We start from the raw sequence: 27,901 nt of genomic DNA on the forward strand, positions 1-27,901 counted from the left end.
CCAGATCAGCCATCGATTGATAGTATGAGTACTCCGTACATATGTAAACCAGGAGAGGCGCATCAAACCAGAGTTCAATCCATGTCATATATGTATGGATGGCAGTGAGTCGATCGATGAAGCCGAAGATGATCACAGGAGCAGATTCCCGGTTGGGGATAGTGGCAGCTGGACTGGCATTGCCAGACGCGTGGACTTGTCTTGGGATTACGCCGATCAGTAGGCGTGGTGAATGGGCTGGACCCTGGCGCTAGAATGAACGAAATCATGATAGGAGACAGACGGAAATTGAACTGATATGGTTACATACCAGTCCCGGTGCTGACGTGCGTGAAAAAGAGACTAAAGGCTAAATTACAGCAAGCACTGCAACCCTCGGATCCATGGGCCAGAACAACTTTCAATCTCTTCCAAGTTGCGCTTCGTTCTACGAGTCTACTGACTTCTTTTGCTGCTTGCTTGACGCAACCCCCAACCTTCGAGACCATGCTTGGCATCAGTAGTCTCTCTTCTTGTCGCTTTTCCCCTTGCTCTTAGTCTTCTTGATACCTTCTTCTCGGCCTCTTCCTCATTTCTCCTCCTCCTCCTCCTCCTCCTCCCCCTCTTCCTCCTTCAATTCTTTCCCCCTCTCTTTCCCCCTCCTCCACCCCCCCTTGGTCTCTCTCCTATTTCCCCCAGGATTGCAGATTGGAAGGAGACATACTCGAGAACTCCTAGAAAAAAGAAAAGACCAAAATTCCCTCGAGAAAGTGTTGACGTCTCCACTTCTTACCCGTGCGGGATTGCCCCAGCCATTCTCCTCTTTTCTTGTTCTTCTCCGTCTCCGAAACACCCAAGCCCGAAACCTCTTGGCCACACTGGGTCTCGTCCCCTCGTCACTTTTCCCTCCACGCGTTCTCTTTTCCTAAGTCCACTTCCCCCCTCCCCTCCCCTTGTCGAACCTAACTTGTCCTTCGCGTGGTTCCAATCCAAATCATGATTTCTATGTGCTGCATGAAATGAACCACCAGTCCATGTAAGAATGGCTATGCGACTTGCAGACTCATGATTGTCTGATTCGGAATGGTACACTTCTCCGCTGAGACGGGGCTCAAGGCCTCTGTGGGGTGAGTTCAGTACTTCTCGCCCTCCCATCGATTTTCCTTCCTGGGTCTTGTGCGTGCTAATCAACGTACATGAGTACAATAGAATCTTTCTGCTCAGCTGCACATTTCTCGCAACGTCTTACAACACTACTTTTGCTTTCGGTCAGTCATGTCCATTTAAGAGAGAAATGCCTACTCTGTATAGTTGGACGTCTCGGGGCGCATCGCAGCCACAGCCCGGCTCGCTAACACTTGCCTCAGATCATCCCCTCAACACCGCAGTGATAACATGTTTCATCGCTGCATCCTCCCTTCTGATACTAAGTCGCTTCATCAACCGAATCCCAATTCCATCATCCTCGGTGCACAAGTACAGCGTCATACCTTTGACAGAGCGCGAACAAGCAATCGACGAACCTTCGTCGCCTATTAGCCTGGAGAGCAGCAGTAGCAGTATCACTCCTTCAAAAACGCGCAACCTGGCCCGATGGTTCAAAATCGGCCTGGTTTCTGTGCTTGGCTGTGCCCGCGTTGGTCTATATCGACAGGTAACTGCAAACATCGAATGCGCGCCGGATGGGTACGCGGTAGGTGCGCCAGCATACAGAACAGAGGCAGACGTCAGGACTAACATCAATACCCTGATCCTAGTATGCGATACCCTTCTTCATTGCTATTTATGATTACTGGCGCAACCAACGGGGCCGATCAGCTACGAAATGGACCGCTCCCGACGGCCCACAAAATGCGCAACTACGCATGGTAGCGACTATCGCCAGTCGCATTCATTACTTCGTCTTCCGCAGTCAACTAAGATATGTCGCCTCAGCGGCTAGCCTGTTGGCAAGCGGATATCTGGCGGTGGCATTCGATCAAGGGCGCGAATCGACGTATATCTGCGCCACTGTTTCAGGCCAGTATCCGCGCCTACACACTTTGAGAGTTTTGAGCGCCATCTTCGACTCTATGATTCTGATCGGTGCTGCGGAGCTGTCTAGTGAAGGTGCGCGACCTCGTGACGGCAGGAGGAAACAGACCTTGGTGTCCTGGGGATTCAGTTTACTCGTGAGTCATTCATATCCCCGTCTGTGGATATAGGAATCTGACCATAGCGGAATTCAAGGGTGTGGCTGCATTCTGGGGTGCTATTATAGCCTACATCACTGTCAGGTCTCATGGCAGCGATGATTTTGTCAACCCTCATTTCCTGCGAAGTGCTATAGGCCAGGGTGCGCTGGTGGCTTGTGTCATAGTCTCAGCATCTCAGCTCGTGAGTTTGTCGCATCGGGCCGCGCAATACGGACTTGCTAACTCAGTCAGATCCCTCACTATGGTGTTGTCGGGCTCTCAGTCTTGGCTGGCTTTGTCTCCTTGTATTATACCTGGACTGCAACCCTTTTCGATGGACATCAGCCATTCCCACTCGTCACTGCTCCTCGTGCTTTCGCCGCTCTACTCTTGAACTACCTCGGGGGGTTGTCGTTTCTATACGCGCGAACGGTCTCGGAAGAGGAACCGCAGTTTCTTTATCGGTTTAATATTACCTTGCGCGTTGCCTTGACTGTAATGGCAGGGATTGGCTTTATCTTCGTGACTCAGCAAGGCAGTGTCGCCCATCTGCATCCCATTGATCTGCTTATTTATGAGGGCAGGCAGCACCATGACAAATGGCTTCACAGGGCCAATAGCAGTCAAACTTTGGCCGATGCTGTCGCGCAGTACCGCCTACAATATAACCAACATCCGCCACCGTAGGTTCAGTTCTACCCGTTGGTGCATGCCTCAACTGACGTTGAACTAGGAACTTCGACAAATGGTACGAATTCGCCATGAATAAATCTTCCCTTGTCATCGATGATTTCGATGAGATCCACAACAACCTGCTTCCGTTCCGCTCGGTATCCCCGGCAGCAATCCGAGATATGACGCAAAAACTAGCCACAAACCCATACAATGAAATCGGCGCTATCAGCATTCGGAATGGCACGGCCAGAGTTCAAGAGGGCATCAAGCCTACCCATGCTTGGATGGTCATTAGTGCCGCCAAGATGATCGAGAAATTCGCCGAACACTTGCCAGACATGGATCTGGCCTTCAATCTGAACGATGAGCCCCGGGTGGCTGTACCCTGGGAGGAAATGAGCGCCCTCAAAGACCAAGCCCTTTCACATCCCGTGCTACAAGACGAACGCATACAAAATGAATGGTCAACCGGCCGTAGCGACCAATGGCTGCCGATCGAGCCGGCTGATCAAACGCACGACACTATGTTCGTTGACAGTTCATTTAAGAATATCTTCGACCGTTACGTGAGCGCGACTTGTCCTCCATCTTCTAAGGCACGCTCTCAACGTATATGGGACCGCCGCCATCTCTGCATCAGTTGTATTCGGCCACACTCCCTAGGCGAGTTCCCATCTGACTGGGCCCTGGCGACTGATATCTGCCACCAGCCGGACCTGGCCCATCTTCACGGCTTCTTCATGTCACCAGCCTCTTTCAAGGTCTCTCAAGAACTTATTCCAGTCTTCAGCCAGAGCGCGATTGCCGGATTTGGCGACATCATTTTCCCAAGTCCGTGGAATTACGTCGACAAGATCGAATACAAACCGTCGACAGACTACCCGGATGCAAACTATGCCGACAAGTCGAACACCTTGTTCTGGATCGGCAGTACGTCTGAAGGTATCAGTCATTCAGGCGAATGGAAAGGCATGCCGCGACAACGCCTCACCCACCTAATCAATAACAACACGCACAACCACGTCTCCGTTTTCCTGCCAACAGCGGACAACACCACCGACTCGTACCGCTACCAGATCCTCCCTGGCACCTCTCCGTCTTCCTCCCTTCACCTCGACACAGCTGTCCAAATTCTCGACCCGATTGTCCGCTGCAGGCACCAAGACTGTGAGGACCAGACTGCCGAATTCGGACTGGCGGGGCGAGTGGACTTTCAAGCTCACTGGCAGAACCGGTATCTCTTCGACGCCGACGGCGCCGGCTTCAGCGGCCGTTTCCTTCCTTTCATGCAGAGCCACAGCCTCCCCTTTAAGACGGGGCTGTTCCGCCAATGGTTTGAAACGCGCATCACCCCTTGGCTACACTTTGTGCCCGTAGATGTCCGCCTCCACGGCTTGTGGAGTACCCTGGCATATTTCTCGGGCGTCGAATCTAGCGACCATACCTCCACTCCTGAGAAGAGAGCGCTCCTCAAGCCCCACGATATCGAGGGTCAATGGATCGCAGAGGAAGGCCGGAAGTGGGCGGCGCAGGTACTGCGGAAGGAAGATATGGAAGTCTACTTCTTCAGGCTTCTGTTAGAATGGGGGCGGCTGACGGACGATCGACGAGAGGAACTGGGCTACAAGCTATAATTATAGGTATGGCCCCCGTGAGTGAGGGTCATGAGCTATCTCACATCTACCTATTTTGATGATAATGATGCCGTATGGGGGGAAGAGGAGGCGACGGACATGTGTAATGACTATACTATCTATTGTAAACTTTGTGTTGATTGCTGTTTGATTTATCTCTTCGACTGGAATATATTCTAATTTACTTCTTGTGAGGACTTCTTATTGAGGTGTGAAACATTTTGGTACTGATTTGACTCGTTTCCCATACGCTTGCAATAACTTGTAAAACATGTTTCCTACCTAATTGTAAAACATGTTTCCTACCTAATTAAAACACCATTGGTAATGCTACTGAGGTGAATACACCCATACATTGGGGATATCCCTGATTAATCTCATAGCTCGTCATGCTCGGCGACCACGGGCTTCTCTTCTTCCTGGGCCTCCTCCACCACGATGACACCCTCGGGCAACTTCTGCTTGGACCCCTCCCCAAGCCGGATGGCATCCACCCACGCGTCGACGCGCTCGACGCTGTAATCAGCCTCGGCGGGATCGAACTTTCTCCACCACCCCCTCCGACCGTTGACGGCCACAATCTCCAGGTCCTGTTCGGACAGCTCCAGCGCCGCGCGCAGGGACTTAACCGCACTGTTGGTGGCCGGGACACCGTACAGAGGGAACAGCTTACTCTTGTGCAGCGCGTGCTTGTGCGCCACCTCGGACAAACTGGCCAGGGCGACTTGCGCCGCCGCCGCCGCCGAGCTCTCCTTCTCGTCCGGTTGTTGTGGCTCTTGTCCCTCAGGAAGAAGGGCCAACACACAAGTGCCGGACTTGGGCGCCAGGCAAGCGGCGGCAAGGGCCTCCTGGGTAATCAGGAGTTCAACCTGAGGCGCGGGAACAGGAGCCGCAGGGGCCGCCGACGACTCCTGTGCCATTGTGTCGTCGTCGTCGTCGGGCTGGGCCTCCTCTTCTTGTTGTTTCTTCTCCGCCTCCTTCTTCTTCTTCTTGGGAGCCGAGACGGGCGCAGGATCGGGGTTCGGCGCCGCGACCTGGCTCAGGAACTCGACGAGCGGCGCCTTCTTCAGCTCCCCGTCGTAGACCATGGCATCCTGCTCGCTGCCACCCGCCGGCACCAGCACGAGCGTGGGGAACGCCGTGACCCCGAACCGCTCCACGGCCGCCGTCTCCTTGCTCCGCACCTGGGCGACCTGGATCGCGCCCAGGAAGTCAATGGCCAGCGCGCGGATCAACGCGCTGGTGGTGCCCTTCTCCGTGAAGAGGATCGCTTTGGGGGTTGCCGCATCACCCGAGGTCGAAGCGAGCCAGCTATCGAGATCCTTGTCGGTCAGCCGGCGCACGTGGTTGGGGATGCGGTCGACGACGGCCTCGACGATGGCCTTGGCGGTGCGCGCCCCCTGGTAGTCCTCCACGCGCGGCTTGCCGGGCTTCTTGCCGGGGGTCACGATCTTCAGCGTCGGGAAGCCGCGCACCCCCATCTGGCCGCAGATGGGCTTGTTGGCGTCCTCGTCGCAGTTGATGGCGGCCACCTTGGCCAGGCCGTCGAGGTTCTTGGCCGCTTTCTCGTAGGCCGGCTTGAGGTTTTGGCAGTGGCCGCACCAGGGCGCGTAGAATCTGGAGGGTTGAGGGGGTTTAGAAAGGCGAATTGTGGTGGTGGTGGTGGTGGTGGTGGTGGGTTGGGAGGGGAAGTATGAGGAGGAGGAGGAGGAGGAGGAGGATTGGCTTACTCTACAATCTGTGAGGGTAGGAGATGTGTTAGTTTCGGGATTAATCTGGGAAGTGAGGTTCACGATGGAAGCTTACTGATGTGTGGTTCGAGTGGGCAATGAGCTGGTCGTAGTTCTTGGACGTCACCTGCAACACAGGGGATTTCTTGGTGTACAAGCCATCGGCTTGGACGGGCAAAGCCGCCAGCAGCGACGCGGCGAGGAAAACAGCTGAGCTGGGCGGGAGGAGCATTGTGAGGATGTGCGGTTGTCTTGACTACCAGACTAGATGGATGATACAAGTTCAGCAGTCTAGGAGATGTACTGCATTTTCTAGACGACAGTCAACGTGGGGAAGGGGAAGGAAGATTGAAGCAAGGTGTCCTGAAGCTCTTGGCATGTGACATTGACTTGGATTAATTGGTTGATTTTCCATGTATGTATACACAGGGAGCGTCTTCCCACCGCCTCTGAATCTGGGAAGGGTTGGCGGGCAGAACTGTCAGACAGATTGCCTATCAAGCAGGCGGTGAGCTGGACACTACTGTCATCCCGCATTCATTCTGGCGAGTCTCTGGATTTCCGAAGTAAACACCACCCAAACCAGCCACCAACAAACAATTTGCCCTGCAGGCTCAAATGCACTCTTCCCCGCTCTTGCACCCTTGCATGACGCTTCCATGGCTAGCTAAATGTCGTCGACCTTATTTGAGCGTAGCTCAAACATTGTCTCATTACCATAACCTTCACATCTCCGTGTTTCCATGATCACACGACATCGACATCTCGTAACCCCGCAAGTGCCCGTCAAACCATGTCTGCAGATATGGAGTACGAGGGCACCACGACCGCTCTGACAGCTTTACCCCGCGAGATCTTCTGGATGGTCTTCAATCAGCTTACGCCTAAAGACATCATCACTTGTCGTCGGGTCTGCAAACTCTGGAATCAGGCGTTCAGTAGTCCTCTGTACCTCATCCCGCTGCTGAGGCAGCTCTTCCCTCGAGCTCGAGAAGTGCGGGAGCTCGACCACGAGACGGACACGGACGATTCGCCGCCCGCAGCCGCAGAGGACGATCATTGGCGCAAACTCTTCGACGGTATTGCATCTCGATACGACCACTTGCGTCGCGGCCAACCCCAATCCGTACAGAAGTATAGATTATGTGACGACTTTGGCGTCACGGGCGAGCGGGAGTGGTTCCCAGTCCAGCCGTGGGAGACCCACGCCAGCCAACTCGTACAGCGCGTGGACTGCCTTTTCTCCGAGTCCTTCTGGTCCTACGAGGAAGGCGTGGTGGTGTATCCGAGTGCGGACCATGCCTGCTTGGTGCTCACGGACCTGGACACGAGCCGTCGGTTCATGGTGCCCTTCATCATCACCGGCAAAGTCATCCGGCGCCTCCGCCTGCAGAAGCGGGTGCTGGTGGTGGAATGGGCCGAGCCCAAGGCCTTCCACTGGCTCAACGACAGCGACGGCGTGCATCGGCATTTCGCCTCCTCGTTCGACGTGACCCAGTCGTCGTCGACCGGCACCTGGAGCATCACCTTCCGCAACGAGTGGAAGATCATGTTCCTCGGCCATCCGCTAAGTGAGAGAGACCGGTTCTACTCGACCCACAGCAAGACGCACTATGCGATCTACATCTGGCAGCCGAACCGCAGCCTGTATACTGCCGACGACGATGCCCCGATCGAGTCGCTCTCGGTCTGGGACATCTCCGCCCCATCGTCGTACCGGCCCTCCCTGGATCCTACGCGTCGGCTGCGCGAGGAGGCCGAGGACCAAGGGCCCCCGATCGTCTCTCGGTTCGGCTTCAGAGAGCTGGGCTTCTATTCTGTGCGCCAACGAGGCCTCCCCGGGGTGCAGTGTCTGAATATCACGGACGATGATCTTTCGATAGAAATAATCGAAAGTCGATGTCCAGAGCCGCAGGTACGAAGGGGCCCAGCGGACTGGACCACTGAGGTGCGGGTGACTACAATCCCCTTGGTCGGAGATGGCCCTGCTTGGAGACGAGCAGTGGATGTCTCCCTGCCCCCTTACCGCGGCAACTGTAGCTTGCAGACGGGTCCCCTTAGGTCCTCTCCATGGAATGAGCCATCCTATGCTATTGTCTCGGAAGCGTACGACGAGAAAGCCCAAGTGGGGTATTGTCTATATATGTCGTCGATCCGGTGGCCGTTCGACATGCGGATGCTTCTGAGCATCCAAACCCCTACTTCGCACACCAGACTCATGCAGGATGAGGCATTTGAGCTCACTGGCCGAGGCAAGATCTACGGAAACGAGAGGTACATTGTTGGTGAGAATGGGAATCGTGAGCTGGTCGTATTCAGATTTGATAGATAGATTGATCGATTAAGAGTTCGCGTAAAAGAAAAACCTGGTCCATATCAAGAATTACATGCCAAATCCCTCTCTCTTCGTCATCTCAGCTCCATTAAATGCCCACCATAGCAAGATTCATCCCAGGCTACCAGACACCCGACCACGATTCCAAGTAGCCGGCGCCGTAAACTTGCACGCCACGCACGCCTCCAGCCCGCAACCGGGGCAGGTGAGTGTAAAGATCGGCTCCCACTGCCCGCAGACCTTGCACTCCGCCTGCCCATAGGCTTTGTCCCAGTAACCCAGATGCAGGCATTCACCCTCGTCGTTGCAGCCACGCGTCGCCGCATCCCGGAACGTACGCCGCACGCCTTCCATCCACCCGCAGAAGGTCTCTAAGATGATCCCGCGGCATTCGACGACCATGTCGTCCGGGGTGTAGCGGCCGTCGCTTCGGTTAAGCTTGGACTCGAAGTAGGGGAGCAGCGGCGTGAGGTAGGCGCTGAGGCCGTGTGGGGGTGCTGCGATGAGGTTGGCGGGCCGGGTTAGGGAGTCGGTCGACATGGCCGGGTCCTCGTTTGCGGTCACGAAGTCGGAATCGGATTGCTCTGCGGCGGCTGGGTGCTCGGCTTTTGTATCGTAGAAGTGGTAGGTTTCGGAGTGGGAGTTGGTTTCGGAGGGAATGTTGATGTAGCCATTGGCGGTGTTTGAGGTCTTTGGTGTGGGTTGGGTGTGATCGTGATCGTTGTGGTGGTTGGAGTTGTGGACTGTCGAGTCGTCTTCAAGGTCTTCTCCTTCGTGACCGCCGATTGCATCTCCCTCGGAGTTGTCCTCTTCTTCGTCTGTGTCTTCATCGTCATAGTTGTCGTCGTTGTCGGTGGTGCTGCGTTTGGAGAATTTGTTTGGCAAGCTCATGCCCCAGGGCATCTGCCCAGGATAGCGGAACCAGTCCTCTTCATCGTCTGCGATACCCTCGACCCTTCCACACATGCATACTTCTTTCCGCTTCGGGCCAATATCCTCTTTGCAGAACATCTCGTGGAAGACTTCGGCCCCGGGGGTTCCATACTAATTCCAAACTTAGTATGGTCCTTAAGACTTGCTAGAACCAGGAGAAGCCGGCTAGACTCACACATTCATCGTTCTCCTTCCAGCCAGTGTCTTTGTGTCCTTGCGCACGGCCTGGCTGTCCATCCAGATCCACCTTGTCCTTGCATTCTCCCAGATCATTGTCCGCTTTACTAGCCTGTGAGTTCTTGTCTTCCCCCAAGTCCAACAGATCGGCCGACTGATGGTGGTCTTCAGGGACGAGCTCAGTGACAGACCCGGTGCTTCCTTTGCTGGCCACAGTGGGCATCTCTGTGTGGTCATTGGCGTCGTCTTCGAGATCAATCAGGTTACCCATGGAGATGCTTTCCTCCTGCCCATCGGATTTACCCTCTGATAGGAGGTCAGCACTGTCCTCTTCGTCGGACTGCTCCTCCTCGCTGTCTTCCTCCTCTTCTTCTTCCTCTTCCTCTTCGTCCTCCTCTTCGTCCTCCTCTTCGTCTTCGTCTTCGTCTTCCTCCTCCTCCTCCTCCCCCTCTTCATACTCTCCCTCTCCTCCCTCATACTCCTCGTCATACTCCTCCTCGAAATCCTTCTCAGACTCCTCCTTATTCTCCTCCTGCTGCTGTCCCCAAGAATACTTCATAGACTTCCAGCCCGCATCCGGATCCAACAGACTAGCCATCCACCTGGCGCGCCTCTCCTCCTGAGCCTGATCCTTAGCCTGCTTCTCCTCCGACCAATAAGCCGTCTTATCCGAATACCCAATCCAAGTTTCCTCCTCCTCTTCCTCCTCGTTCACCTCTTCCTCCACCCCCTTCACCCCCTCACCGGCATTCCCCCTCCCCCTTGCCTGCTTCGTCTTCTTCTTATCCTTCTTCCTCGTCACCACACACCCACTTTCATCATAATACCCCATCGGCTCCTCCGACGAAGAAGACCAAGAACTCAAGTCGTCATCCACCACCCGGCCCGGGTCATACCCCTCCCCTTCCCCATCTTGCCCCTCCTGAAACAACCCCGCAGCAGCAGCCTTCTCCGCCTCCCGAGTCTCCCGCTCCCGCTCCCGCTCCAGCTGCTCGCTATACTCCCGATCCCGACGCATCTGCTCCATGATCTCAATGGACTCCGGCGCCGTGGGATCCATGTGCACGCTGTGGCGGTAAGAGGCCTCGTACCGGCTTTGGTTATATGGGTCATCGGCACGATACTGCTGCTGCTGGTGGTGGTGACGGTGGTAGCCGCGACGAAAGAAGGCCCCCGCGTCTGCGGTGTATTTCAGGTTGCGACAGCGGTGTTCATCGAGGGCGGCATCGTGGATGGCGCGGTGATTGGGGTCGCGGAGGGTTTCGACGGCGTAAAGGATCTGTTTACGTATTGGTGAGTTTAGCTTCCGATAATGGCTTCTATGAGGGGTGAAAGAGAGGAAAGCAAGGGTAATCTGATATACAGAAGAGGGGCGTTGGAAAGACGAGTAAAGTGAAAGCGTGTTTTGTTTGGGTTTGGGTGTCGGTGTGGGTATATATGCGTATCTGCGTAAAACCAGCCCAGCTGCGCCTGCACTCACCTTCTGGAACGTCTCGGCGTCTCCTCCCTCGGTCTTGTCCGGGTGATACCTCAGAGCGAGGCGCTTGTAGGCGCTGTTGATCTCTTTGAGGTCGGCGTGCGGGTGGATGTTGAGGGTTGCGTAGCAGTCGATGAAGGTGGACGAGGAAAAGGTTGGGGTCGTCATTTTGCCCGTTGGGTGTGTCGGCGGTGGTGGTGGTGGGTGGGCTGCATGCGTTCTTGTCTGGTGGGATGGTCTTTTGGGGTTCGGCTTGGGGATGCGAGAGGTGCAGGTGGGTGAGGTTGGTGGGCTTGTGGTGGAGGAGCGGGATTGGGAAAAGGATTGGGAAGATGAAATGAGGTAACGTCGGCGTGGGTAGGCTTGAAGTGAATAGTGGAATTGGGAGATGTCGCAGGTGCTGGGGATGGAGGGGTGTGTTTGAGAAGGTTGTTGTGATTTGTGTCTCAGAAGTGTTTGCGTTTGCTTTGTTGATGTAGACTACCTCGATGGATCGATTGGGTGGGTGATCGAGACTGCAGTGGGTGACAGGTGGTAAATCGAGGATTGGTAGAGGAGGGAGAAAGGCAGGGAGACTGCTTTTATAAGGTAGAGTGTCCTAGGAGTAATAGGAGTGAATCGGAGGTCTTGAGTGCACTCATAGAGGGCATAGCTATCTGAAGGTCAATAAGACTGAGAACACATTCACACTTGCGGACTGCGACAGTGGGACAGAGGATGCCTGGGAACAGTTATCTCGATTGTGAATCGATACCATATTGAATACTCAGTACAGATGCAGTGTGCAGTGTGTATGTCGACGAGATAATAGATACTCGAAGTGAATTCACAGCTTCAGTATTATACTCTCCCTGATAGTGTCAATACAATGACAGCATCGCATAATTTTCAAAGCATCATATTCTGGATAGGATGGTTGATTCACTTCATTCGTCTCACACAAAAATACCCTGGACAAAGAAAAGATAGGATAGATTTTACAGGCTGGAAAGCATCTAGGTATTTATGAGTAAGTCTACACACATGGTGACTCCTCCCCACAAAAGCTTCAGAAAAGCTTTTACATGTCCGCACTGGCGGTGGCACCAGTGATAATCTCGACCAGCTCGTTGGTAATGGCGGCTTGACGCTGACGGTTGTACAGAATCTGGAACCTGCAATGCATAAGCGTCGTTCCCACGACGAGGGACGGCAGAACTTACTTGTTGATCATCTCACCAGCGTTCTTGGAAGCGTTCTCCATGGCATTGCGACGGGCCTTGTATCTGATTAGCATTGATTCATGGCGTGATAGTTCAACAGAAGCGACTCACAGAGATCTCGCAGGCGTGACCCTCGGCAAGAGCCCAGAACAAGCTGTTGGCAAGAGCGTACTCGCGGAGGTTGGTGAGAGTCTCCTCATCAGTCTCGTAGGCAGAGAGGTTGGCTGTAAAGATCATTCAGCATGTAGTTCACTTGAGTGCAGAAACGGCTCAAACTCACGGGACTGAGTGATGGCCTCCTCGGAGAAAGCCTCAACGGTGGCGGGCTCGTAGCTCTGAGCGTTCAGGAACTTGTTGTAGACGATCTTAACGCTGGCGTAGTCCTCGGGGAGCAGAGAGATCTGGTCGGCGATGGCCTGAGCATCGGCGAAGGTGGGGACGTCCTTGCAGACGTTGGCGAAGCTCAGGACGATGGCGTTGGGGTTGGTACGGGACAGCTGAGCCTTGGCCTTCTCACCGAGGACGACAATGTCGGCGTTGGGAGTCTGCTGGAGCATACGGCGAGTGGCCTTGCTGAGACCGGAGTGGATACCGCCGCAAAGACCCTTGTCGGAGCTGGCGATGACGAACAGAGTCTTCTTGTCCTCGAGGGGCTTGGTCTCAGCCTGCTCGAAAACGGTGTTGGAGGTCTGACCGTAGCTGCGGGACTCCTCCATGGCCTTCTGGGCGCGGGTAAGACGGGTAGAGGCGATGACCTTCATGGTGTTGGTGATCTTCTCGATGTTCTTGATGGACTTGAGACGGCCCTCGATTTCACGCAGAGTCGCGAAGTTGGCGGCGTTGGGAGGAGCAGTGCTTCCGGATAAATCAGCCATTGAACCATCTCATCAACTCAAGCTCTTCCATTGTTCCAGGTCGATTGATATTGGCGAGCCATTGGCGAGCCAATGCACAATGGGCAACGGGCTGTGGGTGTGGGTGTGGGTTGTGTGGATGGCCCGGACTGAGGGAACTTACCGGGAGACCGCAATACTACCAGCGCGAACGGCCGGACGAACAGCACGGGAGAACATCTTGAATGTGGAAGAAACCGTACGGTCGGATCTAAGACCAACGATATAGCAAGTTGTGGAGGGGGGAGGGGTGGGGAGGGGAGGAGGTCAGAGAATCCTCTTTTGGGGCTGGCGGATGAGAAGTCGGTGGTTGAACTTGGGACTCCTGTTTCTGTTCTTCCGACAGCCGGCCAGCACGGGATTCCAGTTCACGCTAGTCCATATTGGGAAGATGCTGATAGTGTGGTGAGTGTGATGATTCGGGTGGCAGGAGGGACCTACAATGCAATTGCCGGCAACATCATCAACATCACAAACACTACAAACAGTCATGTGACTTCGCCACTCCGATCTACCCAGGCAATAATCAAGATCCCTCAGGCATCCACAGCTCTCTCCGGCGCAAATGAAATGGAATCGTCATCCAGTTCTCCAACTGAGTGGGGATTGGGTTCCTCAGGCCAGTCGTTTTCTGGCCGCTTCTCGCGCTGGGAGTGGCTGGACGGTCCGGAGAAACGTGAAAGTCAAACTTGGAAACCATGAGGTGAGCCTTAGTTAAGTCCTTGCAAGTTGACTCTAAGTTATGAGTCTATAGTTAGTTAGTTCGTTAGTTAGTACTGTAGGTAATCGATCGCCTCAGGCCCCAATCCCGGGACGGCCTCGTTTTCCATTCCATTCCAGGTTCTCGCCTCGCTCTCGTCTCTTCTTCTCTCTCTCTCTCTCTCTCTCTTCTCTCTTTCTTCCCTCAGTCTTTTTTCCCTCTTGTCATCTCTCCTGCCTCTTTCTTCCCCTTCTTTTCAGCTTCCCCATTCTCCATTGATTGGTTCCCTCCCCTGTCTTTCATCTGATTTTCTCTCCCTCTTCTCTTCTCTTCTCCTCTCTTCTCAGTCTTCCTCTTGGCTCCTCTCTTGTCCTTAGCGTCCTTCGTCCATGTATCTTCCTCCTCTGTGACGCTTCGTCCTCTGGTAGCTCTCTCATTGGCCAGGCTTTCATTGATCGCATCCCTCCGTCAAGCGCCTCTTCCATTCGCCAACTTCAGCGGTTCAATAATCTCACATCCTTCGAGTTCCGTTTCCCGGATTGCCTCGTACCGGGCCTCTGGCTCTCAGCGCTTCTATCATCCCCGTCGCCTTGCAAATATGAGCTCCTCGGACGATGACACCCCACTCGTCCAGGCCAATGGTCGCCATACGGGTAAGTTTCATCACTTTAGCATACATGCTTTCGCGTGCTGTTCTCGCTCCACGTTTTACTCAGTCTTCAATTCTCCCTTCCTATTGAGTGACATTTGCCTCAATGCGCCTACCCACCCCTCACCCCAACGTCATTACTTCTTCACTTCTACCCTCCATTGATCACTCCAGTATATCCACTAACTTGACATGGAATGGTGCGACAGAGACAAACGGTCATGTTGACCCTGGAGTGTCAATTCGGTTCGGTCCGGTGAAATCCGAAAATGATGTTGAGATGGCGGATGCGGATGCTCAAGCCGGCGCCGCTTCGAAGAGAAAGTCGCGCAACAGTGTTGGTCAAATCAAGTCATATGCTGAGCCGGAAAGCAGCGAGGAGGATCAACCTTTGGTACGCCACACCTACCTTCGCCACTCCCAGTGTTCCATGTTCAACGTCGGTTACGAATCTAGTCAATCGGCTGACTTTTCGATAGAGCAAGCGTCGTCGCACGTCTGTGAAGCACGAGGACCCTGAGACGGATGATGATGTGCCTCTCGCGCTCAACGGTCGCAAACTCCCGAAGGCTTCCGAAACCGCCATCGGCGATGAATCAGATTCGGATGTCCCCATCGAGAGGAAGCTCGCTGCCGAGAAGAAACGGATCCAAGTGAAAGGCGAGAAAGAAGCCAAGTCCAGCCGCAGCACGGCTACTCCGAAGACCACCAAGGCAACAGCGGTTAAGAAGCAAACCAATGGCGTGAAGAAGGAGCCCGAGGATGCGAAGCCCAGTATCGTGAAAAAGACAGCCAAGCACGCCAGAGCTCCAGAGAAGACTGTTGTCACCACCGTCAAGCGAGGAGCTGCGGCCGGCAAGGCTACTCCTACGAAAGCCTCTGCCGCAAAAGCGACCCCCAAAGCAACCCCCGTGAAAAAGGAAGAAAGCGAGGAAGTTGAGGACGCCGACGAGGAGGAGGAGTATAAGTGGTGGGAGGACCCGACCAAGGGCGACGGCACGATCAAGTGGACTACGCTCGAACACAATGGCGTGGTCTTCCCTCCTCCTTATGAACCTCTTCCTAAAAATGTTAAGTTGAAATATGACGGCATCCCCGTCAATCTTCATCCTGACGCGGAAGAGGTCGCCGGTTTCTTTGGCAGCATGCTGAACTCGACTCACCACGTCGAAAACCCCACTTTCCAGAAGAATTTCTTCATGGATTTTCGGGACATCCTCAAGAAGACCGGGGGCGCAACCGACTCCAAAGGCAACAAGGTCGATATCAAAGAGTTCTCCAAGTGTGACTTTCAACCCATTTTCGCATACTATGACATGAAGCGCCTTGAGAAGAAGAACTTGCCTCCTGCCGAGAAGAAGCGCTTAAAAGCCGAGAAAGATGAACAAGAAGCTCCTTACATGTACTGCATGTGGGACGGTCGCAAGCAGAAAGTCGGCAACTTCCGAGTCGAACCGCCGGCCTTGTTCCGTGGTCGTGGTGAACATCCCAAGACCGGCCGTGTCAAGGCTCGAGTTCTGCCGGAGCAGATCACAATCAACATCGGGAAAAACGCCCCCGTTCCTCCACCACCCGAAGGCCACAGTTGGAAGGAGGTGAAGAACGACCAAGAAGGCACATGGCTTGCCATGTGGCAAGAGAACATCAACGGAAATTACAAGTACGTTATGCTTGCTGCCAATTCCGATGTTAAGGGCCAGAGTGATTATAAGAAGTTCGAAAAGGCTCGTGAATTGAAGCACCATATCGCCCGGATTCGCAAGGATTACCAGAAGAACCTCAAGCATGCATTAATGGTCGAGCGACAGAAGGCCACCGCCGTCTACCTCATCGATCAGTTTGCCCTTCGTGCGGGTAATGAGAAGGGTGAAGACGAGGCTGAAACCGTGGGTTGTTGTTCTCTCAAGTACGAGAATGTCACTCTCAAGCCTCCGAACAAGGTTGTCTTCGATTTCCTGGGTAAAGATAGTATTCGGTTCTATGATGAAGTCGAAGTCGATGCGCAGGTTTTCAAGAACCTCAAAATCTTCAAAAAGGCGCCCAAGAAGGAGGGCGACGAGATTTTCGATCGATTGACGGTATGTTGGACTGCTCCTAGCTCACACTATCATCGCGATCTGACTTCATTAGACCTCTGCACTCAACAAGCACTTGTCTGCTTACATGCAAGGCTTGACTGCGAAAGTGTTCCGTACCTACAACGCCTCCCACACCATGTCTACGTTGCTCAAGGAGATGAAAGCGACGGGTAACATTGCGGAGAAGGTGAAGGCCTACAACGATGCCAACCGCAAGGTCGCTATTCTCTGTAACCACAAACGGACTGTCGCTGCGTCCCATGCCAACCAAATGGAGAAGATGAGCGAACGCGTAAGCAAACCCTGCAGACACCTCATCTGAATTGATTGCAGCTAATGTGTTTCCGGCAAATTAGATCAAGGGTCTTCGCTATCAGCGTTGGCGCTTCAAGCAGCAGATGCTCAACCTTGAGCCCACACTGAAGAAGAAGAAAGGCGCCAAGTTCTTCGAGATGGACGAGGATATGGACATGGCATGGGTCAAGGAACACCAGGCTTTCCTGCTTGAAGAACAACGGCAAAAGATCCAGAAGAAGTTCGAGAAGGACAACGAGAAGCTCGTTGCTGATGGAGAGAAAGAAATGAAGGCAAGCGAGCTGAACTCTCGTCTTGAGGTCGTTAAGGACATGGAGAAGAGGTTCAACAAGGAGAACAAGACTGGCAAGGTGGAAGCCGAAGGCAAGGCTCCCACCGTTGAGAAGCTCGAGACCGCCATCAAGAAGCTCGAGCAGCGTATTGAGACAATGGAGCTCCAAGCTCAAGACAAGGAGGACAACAAGGAGGTTGCCCTGGGTACTTCGAAGATTGTGAGTTTTTTTCCCGTTTCCCTCTCTGCCAGTTGATCCGTCCTTCATACTTATCTGTGTCTAGAACTATATCGACCCCCGTCTTACCGTCGTCTTCAGTAAGAAGTTCGACGTCCCCATCGAGAAATTCTTCTCCAAGGCCCTCCGCGAGAAGTTCGAATGGGCCATCAAATCCGTCGACGAGACCTGGGAATTTTGATTTAGTTGTTTCTTGTGTTATATCGCGCTCGAAACTTGGATACATACTTCTTATGGTTAAAGACTTCCTTCATGCTGCCTTAACTATCTATACTTTTTATTTTGTTTTTCTCTTCTTCCCTGACCTCTCAACACGCGTGAATTATTGGAAAACAATGCATGCCATGCCCCCAATACATCCTTTGATTGCATTTCTTGGAGCCTCGCGTCTTGTTTTTTTCTCTGCCTCTGATTTCATCTATCTATTCTTCTTTCTATGGAGAACTTTGGAAAGGAAGACTTCATATTGCACGAGAAAAGCAAAAAAAAAGAAAGAAGAAGGGAGCGAATGGAAACAACCGCTATAAAGGACCGGGGCAGGATGGAGGGAGACAAATACAGTGACAAGGTCATAAAATTCATACAAACATTATTCATGTAGTACGATTAGTATAGGAACAATATCCCTGTTCAGTGTACGTTAGATGGCTTTGCGTATCTTTTCTTGTCGCATGTCAGCTTGGGATATCCCAATGACGATCCCTGGGATCGATGTACAGACCACGTGATGAGTATTTTCGAATTGCCCGGGTTCTAATTCTGTGCACAGTCTAGAAGCAGCGTTGATGGACGGGTAGACGGAAGGAATGTGTTTTTCTGGTATGGTGTTCTTTCTCTTATCTTGATATCTGCCTGCCCTCCCCCCAAATGGTTTCGATATAACTACATAAACTTAAACCGAGAAGGAAACGAGGAGTTGAGATTTGCATGCTCAACGCAATGATCAACACATGGATTTGAACCACGCCCGCGTGCGATGTGCCCACCTGGCTTTTCTATCCGAAAAGATAAATATCATTTTTGACGCGCAAAAAAACATCATTGAGTCCTGTTCATGCCTCATTGATGCGAAGGAGTATGGAGAGATCACAAGAGATAAATGAAGAAATACAGCTCCTTAAGGTGGGAGGGAAATGGGGGCTGAAATCCATGGCCAAGATGGAGTGCAGCAAAGAAGTAAAATACAGAAAATGACTGTAGAATCACGAGGTATCAACATTCTCAAAACAGGCTCAGCCTATCGAGATGCAGCGCGGCAGAAGAAAAACTAGCTGTGTAGATGCAGGTCATGATCAGAACATGGGGACTTGTGAAACTCCAAACACCAATTGACAAGAAAGTCAAGAATATAGTAGTACATACCAATCGCTCGATAACAGGAACCCAGAGTGTCCCAAGCATGGGATAATAATATTACAAAGCACAAGATCCGTGATTTCCGTGTTGTACAGTGTCCGTACCGGAAGCGAAGGGAATTCAATGGGTGAACAAGGTCTAGGTGCTTTTATCAAATTGGCGGGTCGAGTCAGGTTGATCTGACCTGGTGCAAGGCCGTAGTGATTCACGGCCGGGGTATCAGAGCACACGCAATGGGTTCGTCCGAATCGGTCGCGATGACACTTGCGCGTATCATGTTTAGAAAGTGGTGGTCAGTAAGGAGATTCGCGTCGACCCATATGTTTTAAGGCCACCAGCCCATTCGTTTGTAGCTTTCAACCATGGCCCGAACAGCATCAGCATCGAAGCGCTCACGAGTAGGCTTCCAGCCTGTGGTCTTTTCAAACAATGTGCCATCGATGGACATGTCCTGGTCCCTGAGAACATCCCGCTCCAAGAACGGGCTGATCGGTCCTGGCCTATGAATTTTCTTCTCTTCAAGCAGGTCGGCCCAGCCCTGCAGGCACTCCTCGTTCATATCATCCACAACATCGTCCAGGTTCATCTTAGCGAATTGAGATGCCAAAGAACCGAGGAACTCGACCTTCATGCCGAACACCTCCGACAGAGCATCTGCTATGTGCTCTTGGCGAGTGTCACCATGGTCGACCACGTTGAAAGCAATGGGGGCCGACCCATCCGTCGGAGCGCTTGCCCTCCATTCTGCTGCTTTCCAGAGCGCACCTGCTGCATCTTTGATGTAGATTGTGTTGATTTTCAGGTCCTTTGTGTACAGAAGTTCCAAGTTCTTCTGCAATTCCAAGTGGACTCGCGCAAGGCAGATACCCATTGCAAAATAACCGGAATCATACTCGCCATAGACGTGTGGCAACCGAAGCAAGCAGTAGTGAAGGTTGGGGATCTTCTGCAGCTCCTCACTGGCCTTCATCTTCCACTTAGCGAGCTTGTGCCAGGGCTGCAACTTGTCGTCCTCCTTGCGCGGACTCGAGCCACCTTTGTAAACGTGTGCAGTCGAGCACTCGACGAAAGAGCGGATGCCTCGACGGGCGACTTCGCGACCGAGGGCAACGGTGAGGGCATAGCTGCGGACCTCGTAAACATCATCAGGCTGCGAGTGTCGGGTTTCTCCACCACAGTTTATCACATAGTCGAACTGTTCGCCGTTGGCACGGTCAAAGATCCGGGGAAAGTGCTCTAGCAAATACGCGGAGTGTCAGTGGGCTATGACATGCGCGCAAAAGCAAGTCGGATCGAGTTTGTCGACTCACGTTCTCGACTGGCATCAGCTTGGACAAACTTGTCCTTCGAGCAAGCTTCTTGAAACTCAGGGGCCAACCAGGCAAGCTGAGGGAGGACTTTGTCGACCAGTCGGACTTCCGAGGCCAGGTTGTTTTCGTGGATATACAGGGCAAGATGGCGACCAATGAACCCTACAAATGCAATGGCATGTAAGTCAGATTGTACAACACCCAGCTGATTTCTGCACGATCAAGAGGAACCATCATGAGGCATGCATACCAAGACCACCCACGATCAGAACGGCGGGCTTTTTTGCCTGATCATCCGCCATGACGAGGAATGTGACAAGAAGCGAGCTTAGTGATAGGAGTTGAGACAGAAGAGAAGCTTCAGCTTTGTTCAGATAGTGAACTAGCTCGTGTTAAGTGGCAGTTTGTTGACAGGCACACCCCGCACCCGAGCGCGTACCAGTCAATGGAAGAATGCGGGGAGGAAAAGGGGGCGGAAGAGACGCAGGGAGGGAAAAGGCTGAAGGAGGAGGAGGAGGGGGAGGACTGCTGTCAGGGAGGATGCAGCAGGGTTAATAGTTTAATATTTGATTAAGAAGGAAATTAATGTCAGTAATTGGAGGATGAGAGAGTGAGGAGGGGAGGAGGGGGAGAGAGAAGGAAGAAAAGGAGGAGACCGAAGAGGAGAAAGATGAAGGAGGGAGGAAGAGGAGAGGAGAGAAAGAGAAGGCGGACGGGGAGGGGAGAAGAGAAAGCAGCCATCCATCCATCCATCCACTCATCCATCTTCTCTTTTGGGAGGGACCAACGAACTATGACAATAATATTAATCCTGTTGATAATAATAATCATGATGAACTAACGACCTGCCTGTTTGTTCTTGTTTCTTCTCCCTTCCCAAGTCATCCATCCATCCCTCCATCAATTAACCAACGCTTTCAGATTTACTCTTGATTTTATCTCAACATCGGAGTACTCTCGTGGTTTCTGATGTGATCATCATGTATACTCATCGTTTTGCGCATCAACAAAGTCTTGGTGACTAATTGAGCCACTTATCAGTAGACTCAGTCCGCCGACTATGCGGAGCTTTGCCTGACCAGGGATTCTATCTGTATACACCCACCCCATCCTCAGTTCCTCACCAATGTCCCCAAGCTGAGACATACGAACGGACCACCATACTGGAGAACGCGGCAGACAACATAATTCCAAACCAAGCCCCTTCCCAAACCAAGCCCCTTCCCAAACCTTCACCCTATGTCGCGCACAGCCTGTGAGAGATAGAGAGACAGAGAGGCATCATGTCACTCCAATGCTGATCACGATGCCCTTTTTCTCCAGATTGTTCTCCATCTCCCTCTGGTGTAACTTCCACCCATGCGAATGATGTGGCCCGGTGATGCGACTGGAAACAACCATTCTACTCCTCTATTGTATTGACTGTCCCTCCCAACAAAAAATTGGTGCTACCAAGCAAGATTATCTTCCTACCTAGGCCTTTCTCTAGGTACTGTACTGCAGGTCTGCAAACCACCACCACCACCACCAGCAGCGGCGCCGCCGCCGCCGCCGCCGCCGTCGCTGCCACCAATAACAAACTGCAGATTCGCATGGAACAAGAGGGGGAGCACATCATCATTCCAAACCGCTTCTTTTACCGAATGAACGCCGCTAGCGCTGCGTCTAGAAATTTCGCCGGCGCAGTGGATACCACACGCCCCCGGCGAGGGCTTCCCACTCGCTCCTTTGCCCTCGTACAGGAAAGTGGGCGAATTTTAAGCGTCCCTCGAGCATTTCGGAGAGGTCCCCAAACCAAGGAAAGACAAATGGATTCATCAATCCGTCCCCTGCCAAGCACGCGTTGTGGGACGTTGTCCGTTCGTCAGGGACACCGTCCGATCATAGTCCCGCCTCTAAGTGGGTTTCTGAACCCATTTATTGCCTCCCCATTCCCTGAAAGGGAAGGGGTGGGATGTCGAGTACGTATCCGTTGCAAAATAAAAGGAAATGAAAAAGAAAAGAAAATCGGTTGTCAAAGCAAACATGAAGATGATGATGATGTTGAATTGTCAATCCCTCTTTGCCACCACAACACGCTCAAATTCCTCCCCTCAAAAGCCAAGTTTCAGAGGAAGAAAAAGACAAGATGACCCAAGCATCCCAGATTAAATGCTTAACGCAGGGTAAACAAGAAAAGGCGGCGACGGGCGCGCAAACCGTCAATTGTGAAACTGGGAGAGACTGAGATGATCAACCGTAGGGAACAATAGCATCGATGATCTGCGTCTCATAAAATGATGCTACGAGTCAAGGCTGCTTGCTGGTGGGTAACCACTAATTGCTCGTGATTCCTCCTGGATTATTAATTTGCGATATCGCAAGTCTGACGCCGGAGAAGTGCCTGCATACTGCATAGAGCGTCGGCAATTCGCTTCGATCGCGTCTGCGACTAAGCCTAGATCTTCCCTGGACATTTCCCCTCTCCTCTGCTTCGCATTCCTATCTACACACGTCAATACTGATCCAATCGGATAGACGAGGTAGACAAACAAACCTCAACGAGCCCACGTCCTTGCAAACAGAGCCACAAGCAACGGATCGAAGAGAACAAAAGGACGAAAAGGGGCGTAAAAAAGCAATTCAGGTACTATTGAACGCTTATCCGCGGCGGCAACTTTGGAACCATCACTATTGATATCAACTTCGGTGATGCTTCACTTCGACCCGCCCTTCCCCCCCCCCCCATCTCCTCCTATTCATCCATACTAGTACTCCATGAAGTAGTGACTCCGTTTCTCATTTTCTTCACGACTCAACCCACACTTCACTCGGGCATTTAGACTGGTCGGAACGGGGCCCATCAACCCAGTAGCACGGGATCAGACCGCTTGGACAACACGATTGACCAACACTGGGAATGGGATACCTATATGTATATTTTGGAATTGAATTCCGAGCCATTGGGCGAATCGAGGCTCCAAAATCCTCCTAGTCTCAGTGTGCTGGAGAAAAGAAGACTATGGGGTAATAGTGTCTATGAGTATCACAAAATCTCGGCAATTGTTCGGGATTCTCCCCTCCAAAGGAAACAAAGATAATTAAACCTCGGTGTCAAAACTCCCCAAACAAACTTCCTTTTTCCCGGGGGGTCCCACGTTAAGTTAGGAGGGAATGGCGCATCATTTTTGACTTTCAGTCCCAGTCCCAAGGACCGTGGGTGATCGTCAGCCCATGGTTTGTGCAGGGGCTTCAACAAAGCTCCCCCTCCGGCGGCCCCCCTCCCCCCAGCAGCCATTTTTTGTCTTTTGCAAGCAACCTTTTCAGACTTCTTAGAGGCTTAGACAATTTAGACTACTACTAGATACGGTAAAGTAAGGCGCATCACTTCTGCGGTACGAAGGCTCGTGCGAAAATTCAACTAGGTTCGATTCTGTTCGGCTCCCCCCAGGACCAGGCAGTCTAGATACACTGAGTACGGACTACGGAGTAGCTCGGCCAATTCTTAGTATCTGGAATCAGTATCCTCTGGCTCTGATGTCCGACAAAATGAATGACGTGCAAGATGTTCGGAGGTGATAACCAATTTCTTCTTCACAATTTCTATGCAACCTTCCGGGGGGAAAGCCAAGTATTCCTCCAAAAAAAAAAAAAAAAAAAAAAAACAAAAACAAAAACAATATTCTACCGCCCACCACCGACCATTCCCAAGAGAAACCACCATGGAGTAGCAGGGGGGAAAGAGAGGGGGGTTGCGGTCAAGTAGGTACTGTACTGAGCTAACAGGATAACGTAGCAGTGCACCACCGTACGTAAATGACTTGTCAGACCAAACACATCACATTAGCTGTTTGCCTTGGAAAGCCCAAAATCCGAATCAGTGGTCCCTGGGGTCCGCGAGCAGCGTATCCTCCTCCACGACGTGCAGCAGTACCCGGATCTTGAAAGCAGACGTCAGCGATCCCGATTCCAGAAGCTGGGTCCGACCCTCCATGGCCTTCTGCAGCTCCTGCTGCACCATCGCCCAGTCCTGGTCGTGGTGCTGGCGGACGCGGATCTCGAAGTCGGTCCAGTCGAACTTCACCGAGGCGGCCACCACGACGGGCTTCATGGTGGTCGGGGAGTGGCCGCTCACGTCGTGGCTCAGCTGGCGGGACGGGCTCCAGTTGTCAAGACGGCATTCCTGTCGCAGGCAGCGCATGAAATCCTCCGCCGAGCGGAAGTCGCGGTAGGGGACCCAGACCGAGCCCATGCCCGGTTGGGAGGTCGCGGTAACGAGGAAATAGACGGGATCATCTGGATCGTCCGGGTTGGCTTCGACGCCTGGAGTAACAGTGGTGATGGTGAAGGTGTCGTCAGCAACAGGTTCGTCCAGGTTCATCACTTCCGGGGACTCCTGTCTGATGAGCGAGTGCTTTTTGCTCTTTGACTTTCTCTTCTTGCGGCTTGCTGGTGGCTCCATCTTGATCGGAGAGTAGTCCGGCTTCTCGATGTCGAAGCTCTTGGCAGGGGGGGTAGGCTCTATCTTGACGGGACGGGAGCGCTCCTGCTTCGTCTTCGCAGGGTCACTCCACTTGGTCTGCCAGTCCACCATCATCGGATCGCTATCGGAGTCAATATCGCATTCTTGGGAAGTCATGATCGACTTGAAAGGGCGAATCCGCGTGGTTGAAGAACGTCTCACTTGACGGGCCATGGAAGGTGTGTACTCTTGAACGTCATCCGTGTCATCAACGGCGGAGTCTGTTTCTCTGTATTCTTCGTCCGAAAAACTCTTAGACTTGCGTTTGGGCTTGCGTTCGACTTGCACGGCGACATGCGGCGCTGGCGTCATCACACGCTTGCTAGAAGAGGTCATATGTGATGCCATGTTTGTACTGGTATCGAGGGGCGTGAATCCGGTACTATCCTAGTGACGCGGTCAACGTTAGCATACATCTAGGATTATTGAAAAGAAGCTTTGGCAGGTACATACATTCGATGGGAGGGAAGGTCTCACTTTCGAAGGTTCCTTGTCAGTGCGTGGTTTCAGAGCACTTTTGGCCTTGCGTTCGATGAGAATCATGATAGTTCGGATGATCCTGTAAGTGTTAGCTCGATTAGATGGCTATGGATGTGGGACATAAGTGACAGTGAATGCCACGGGGAAGGGTGGCAACTTACTCCTCCCTTCTATCGGGATATACGCAAAGAGCGTTCGGATCATTGAATGAGTCTTCCATCAAGTACTTACGACGGTTCTCTTCAGTACCCCAGTACGTTCTTCCGACGCTGTCCACAAAAATCTCAGCGCAGGTTCGTCGGGTAGCCTCCGAGTTCAGTAACTCGCCCCATTCGAAGCCGCGAAAGTGGACGTGGTCTCGAAGACTCTCAAGAAACTTGCGTTGATGCGCTGATTTCAGGTCGAGAAATTTGGTAAAATCCCGGTCTATACTTCCTGGTTTCAGCGCGCCTTGATCAAGTCCAGCCTTCATCACATTATAGGTCACGTCCGAAGACGTGCTGGACGTGATTGACCGTCGTGCCATGATGAGATAAGCTTCTTGGTTCAGTCAAGATACATCAGTGAAGGACGAAGGTTGGTTTGGAGTTAAAGGCTTTCTTGTCAGCTAGCCTTATGAAACAGGTCCGGTAGCAGGTGCGTTGAAGGTTTGAGGAAAACTGGGGAGTGGGTGTTCTGTGTTGCTTGGTGTGAACAAGTAGAAAATTCAGAGAGGGAAGCTTGGTGACGATTGCAGTAAAGGACGGTCAGAAATTCGTGTTTCTTGTCATCGCCGCGGCGATGGTTTGGAAAATATTCCGTCTGCACTTGTGACGAAGCTTGTGTTTTGCAAGTCAGTCTTGATCTGGAATGAACATGACGATGCTTCCTTACTCCATCGCCGGCTGGTTAAACAAAAGGGAAAGATAGATGTCGCTATATCTTCAGGGACATAAAGTTCGCAAGAGTGACAAATAGAACAGAAGAAATTGGAAGTCATCAATTCATTTAAAGATGGGGTGTCACGACATGAGACAATTGCTGACACGCATTAACAACAGAATTGGGGAAAAGGTATCTCTAAAGACAAACAACGTTTGCTGAGCTAGGTATACATGGAAGGTATCCTCATTCCGCTCCTAAGTAGCGCAGTGAGTTCCTGAGTTCTTTGATAGCCGTATTGACATCATCAAATGTCAGTGCCGATACCGCCCAGCGAGCGTGCTTCTGTGCAAGCGCAATAGCTTGATCGTCAACTGGCTGCGCATTCGTTGGACCAGAATGTGAAGCAACAGGTGCTGGCGCTGGAGGCGTGGGGGTCGGGAAATTCTGGTGCGCTGGGCGGGTAACTACAGGGACCGTGCCTGATGTAGATTGCACGAAAGGTGGAGGCACTGCGGTACTAGGTGACGATTTGCTGTAAAAGTAGCTGGCGTCATGAGAGGGCACGGATGGAGTTGCGGGTCCCATGTTGGATGGTGGAGGGAAGGAATGGAATGAGTCGGAAGGCGCAGGAGCACGATTCCCGTCTATTTTCCCAGGGGTGTCCGGGAGATCAGGTACGGGGCCCGATGAAGATGCAAATGTCTCTGGTGCAGAGGGTAGCTCCAGTCCTTGTTCTGTATCGTCCTCCACATTGACTCCGGAAGGTGATCCAGTCCGCTGGTAGACAGAGGCACTGTCTCTCGTTGTGTTTGGTGTATCTGGTAAGACAAGCGGTGCTTGCGACGCGTCTTCAGAGTCATCCTGGACGTCCTCTACGGACGGCTGCCTCGGCTGGATGGGCAGGGATCCGACAATAGCCTGCACTTCCGGATCATCTGGTCTAGGCTCTAGGTCGGCCACTGCGTCTTCCTCCTCCTCAGCAGCGACGGGGTTTGACGCATTCGGATCTTCTCCAGCTTTGATTGCTTTGATGATTCTGACAGCGTGATACTTGGCGAACTTGATCTTCGCAGCGATTTCGGCATCCGGAGGGTTCCAGATCTGGCATAATTCTAGAAAAGTGGCAGCCGCCTGAAATGTATCTGCTGTTTGTCTATGGCTACGGTTAGCTGTCATCCTATCTGAACTTGTTGCGTAGGGCGGAACGAACTTCGTCACTTTATTGGCCTTCATCGTCGCCTCCGCACGCCCAAGGACCTCCAGAGCAAATTGCTCTACATATGCATTAGCTGCAACAGCATCCGTCACAGCGTCATTGTCAGGGTTTTCGTTCTTGAACTTTGAGGCGAGAGTGAGGGCAATGTCAGCATCCAGATACTGCACACAAGGGTTAGGCTAGCAATTGCGCCTGACTTACCTCCTCCAGCTTGTCCACCAGCTCCGTCGTATACAGCTTAACCTCATCATCAGAGGTGTGTAGTCCTCTCTCAATGATTTGATTCACGATCCAAAAGTTGCCTAAGAAGTGGAAAAGAACCCATGATTAGCTTCAGATCACATTCAGGCAGCACTGACTTTAGGCGCACAAATGACACTTACACCAGTACGTCACAACGGGCTTTGCGCGTTCAAGCTGAGCTGCCCTGAGGGCAAATCGCCCAATATCCGCGGATTTCAAGCTCGCGGGGATATTGCTGGCCATTAGGTCGGTATGGGAAAGTTGATCTTGGGGCACTGACGTTGTTTGTTGTTTGGAGGGGTGAAAGATAACGTGATGCAGGCGGGGATGACGTTCCGGAGCGGGAACTGCACCGAACGTTAGACTAACCGCCTCGGCACAGCTGCGGTCTCCTGCTTTGCTGCTTGGCGGCCTACCACAAGCGGAATCATATATCATCCACCTCGATATTAATTTCTCCCTGGGCGTCAC

At 52.6% G+C, this 27,901-nt stretch overlaps 9 protein-coding genes across 9 annotated transcripts; 3 read left to right on the forward strand and 6 right to left on the reverse strand.

Annotated features, from left to right (window-relative positions):
- Positions 1-618: 618 nt before the first annotated feature.
- On the forward strand, positions 619-4,653 carry BO66DRAFT_348829 (putative capsular associated protein). The gene is made up of 7 exons (XM_025644664.1): positions 619-1,106; positions 1,189-1,247; positions 1,347-1,672; positions 1,737-2,150; positions 2,209-2,355; positions 2,406-2,836; positions 2,887-4,653. The coding sequence occupies exons 1-7, from the start codon at positions 1,063-1,065 to the stop codon at positions 4,460-4,462; spliced, it is 2,997 nt and encodes a 998-aa protein (XP_025504556.1). The 5' UTR covers positions 619-1,062; the 3' UTR covers positions 4,463-4,653.
- A 35-nt stretch (positions 4,654-4,688) lies between these two features.
- Positions 4,689-6,558, reverse strand: BO66DRAFT_471063 (putative disulfide isomerase). The gene is made up of 3 exons (XM_025652831.1): positions 6,269-6,558; positions 6,193-6,200; positions 4,689-6,079 (listed from the first exon to the last, which is right to left on the reverse strand). The coding sequence occupies exons 1-3, from the start codon at positions 6,422-6,424 to the stop codon at positions 4,840-4,842; spliced, it is 1,404 nt and encodes a 467-aa protein (XP_025504557.1). The 5' UTR covers positions 6,425-6,558; the 3' UTR covers positions 4,689-4,839.
- A 212-nt stretch (positions 6,559-6,770) lies between these two features.
- BO66DRAFT_391540 (F-box protein) lies at positions 6,771-8,575 on the forward strand. The gene has a single exon (XM_025647279.1). The coding sequence runs from the start codon at positions 6,986-6,988 to the stop codon at positions 8,522-8,524; it is 1,539 nt and encodes a 512-aa protein (XP_025504558.1). The 5' UTR covers positions 6,771-6,985; the 3' UTR covers positions 8,525-8,575.
- Positions 8,576-8,638: 63 nt separating this feature from the next.
- On the reverse strand, positions 8,639-11,282 carry BO66DRAFT_471065 (DnaJ domain protein; the record flags this gene model as incomplete). The annotated part of the gene is made up of 3 exons (XM_025652832.1): positions 8,639-9,571; positions 9,636-10,916; positions 11,118-11,282. 3 exons carry the CDS (start codon positions 11,280-11,282, stop codon positions 8,639-8,641), a joined length of 2,379 nt encoding a protein of 792 aa, XP_025504559.1.
- Positions 11,283-12,067: 785 nt separating this feature from the next.
- Positions 12,068-13,503, reverse strand: BO66DRAFT_391542 (F1F0 ATP synthase subunit gamma). Its single transcript, XM_025647280.1, has 5 exons — positions 13,334-13,503; positions 12,597-13,171; positions 12,428-12,540; positions 12,317-12,372; positions 12,068-12,268 (listed from the first exon to the last, which is right to left on the reverse strand). The coding sequence occupies exons 1-5, from the start codon at positions 13,387-13,389 to the stop codon at positions 12,175-12,177; spliced, it is 894 nt and encodes a 297-aa protein (XP_025504560.1). The 5' UTR covers positions 13,390-13,503; the 3' UTR covers positions 12,068-12,174.
- Positions 13,504-14,116: 613 nt separating this feature from the next.
- On the forward strand, positions 14,117-18,128 carry BO66DRAFT_391543 (DNA topoisomerase 1). Its single transcript, XM_025647281.1, has 6 exons — positions 14,117-14,562; positions 14,768-14,952; positions 15,038-16,636; positions 16,689-16,928; positions 16,993-17,442; positions 17,507-18,128. The coding sequence occupies exons 1-6, from the start codon at positions 14,508-14,510 to the stop codon at positions 17,639-17,641; spliced, it is 2,664 nt and encodes an 887-aa protein (XP_025504561.1). The 5' UTR covers positions 14,117-14,507; the 3' UTR covers positions 17,642-18,128.
- Positions 18,129-19,141: 1,013 nt separating this feature from the next.
- BO66DRAFT_471068 (NAD-dependent epimerase/dehydratase family protein) lies at positions 19,142-20,777 on the reverse strand (the record flags this gene model as incomplete). Its single annotated transcript, XM_025652833.1, has 3 exons — positions 20,377-20,777; positions 20,127-20,288; positions 19,142-20,052 (listed from the first exon to the last, which is right to left on the reverse strand). Exons 1-3 carry the CDS (start codon positions 20,426-20,428, stop codon positions 19,142-19,144), a joined length of 1,125 nt encoding a protein of 374 aa, XP_025504562.1. The 5' UTR covers positions 20,429-20,777.
- A 3,149-nt stretch (positions 20,778-23,926) lies between these two features.
- On the reverse strand, positions 23,927-25,633 carry BO66DRAFT_450611 (uncharacterized protein; the record flags this gene model as incomplete). The annotated part of the gene is made up of 3 exons (XM_025651826.1): positions 23,927-25,014; positions 25,081-25,186; positions 25,269-25,633. 3 exons carry the CDS (start codon positions 25,631-25,633, stop codon positions 23,983-23,985), a joined length of 1,503 nt encoding a protein of 500 aa, XP_025504563.1. The 3' UTR covers positions 23,927-23,982.
- A 581-nt stretch (positions 25,634-26,214) lies between these two features.
- BO66DRAFT_321751 (uncharacterized protein) lies at positions 26,215-27,673 on the reverse strand (the record flags this gene model as incomplete). Its single annotated transcript, XM_025643734.1, has 4 exons — positions 26,215-27,124; positions 27,182-27,309; positions 27,389-27,489; positions 27,571-27,673. 4 exons carry the CDS (start codon positions 27,671-27,673, stop codon positions 26,215-26,217), a joined length of 1,242 nt encoding a protein of 413 aa, XP_025504564.1.
- Between the last annotated feature and the right edge of the window lie 228 nt (positions 27,674-27,901).

This window comes from Aspergillus aculeatinus (genome assembly GCF_003184765.1).
Source record: "Aspergillus aculeatinus CBS 121060 unplaced genomic scaffold BO66scaffold_21, whole genome shotgun sequence".
NCBI classification, from domain to species: domain Eukaryota; kingdom Fungi; phylum Ascomycota; class Eurotiomycetes; order Eurotiales; family Aspergillaceae; genus Aspergillus; species Aspergillus aculeatinus.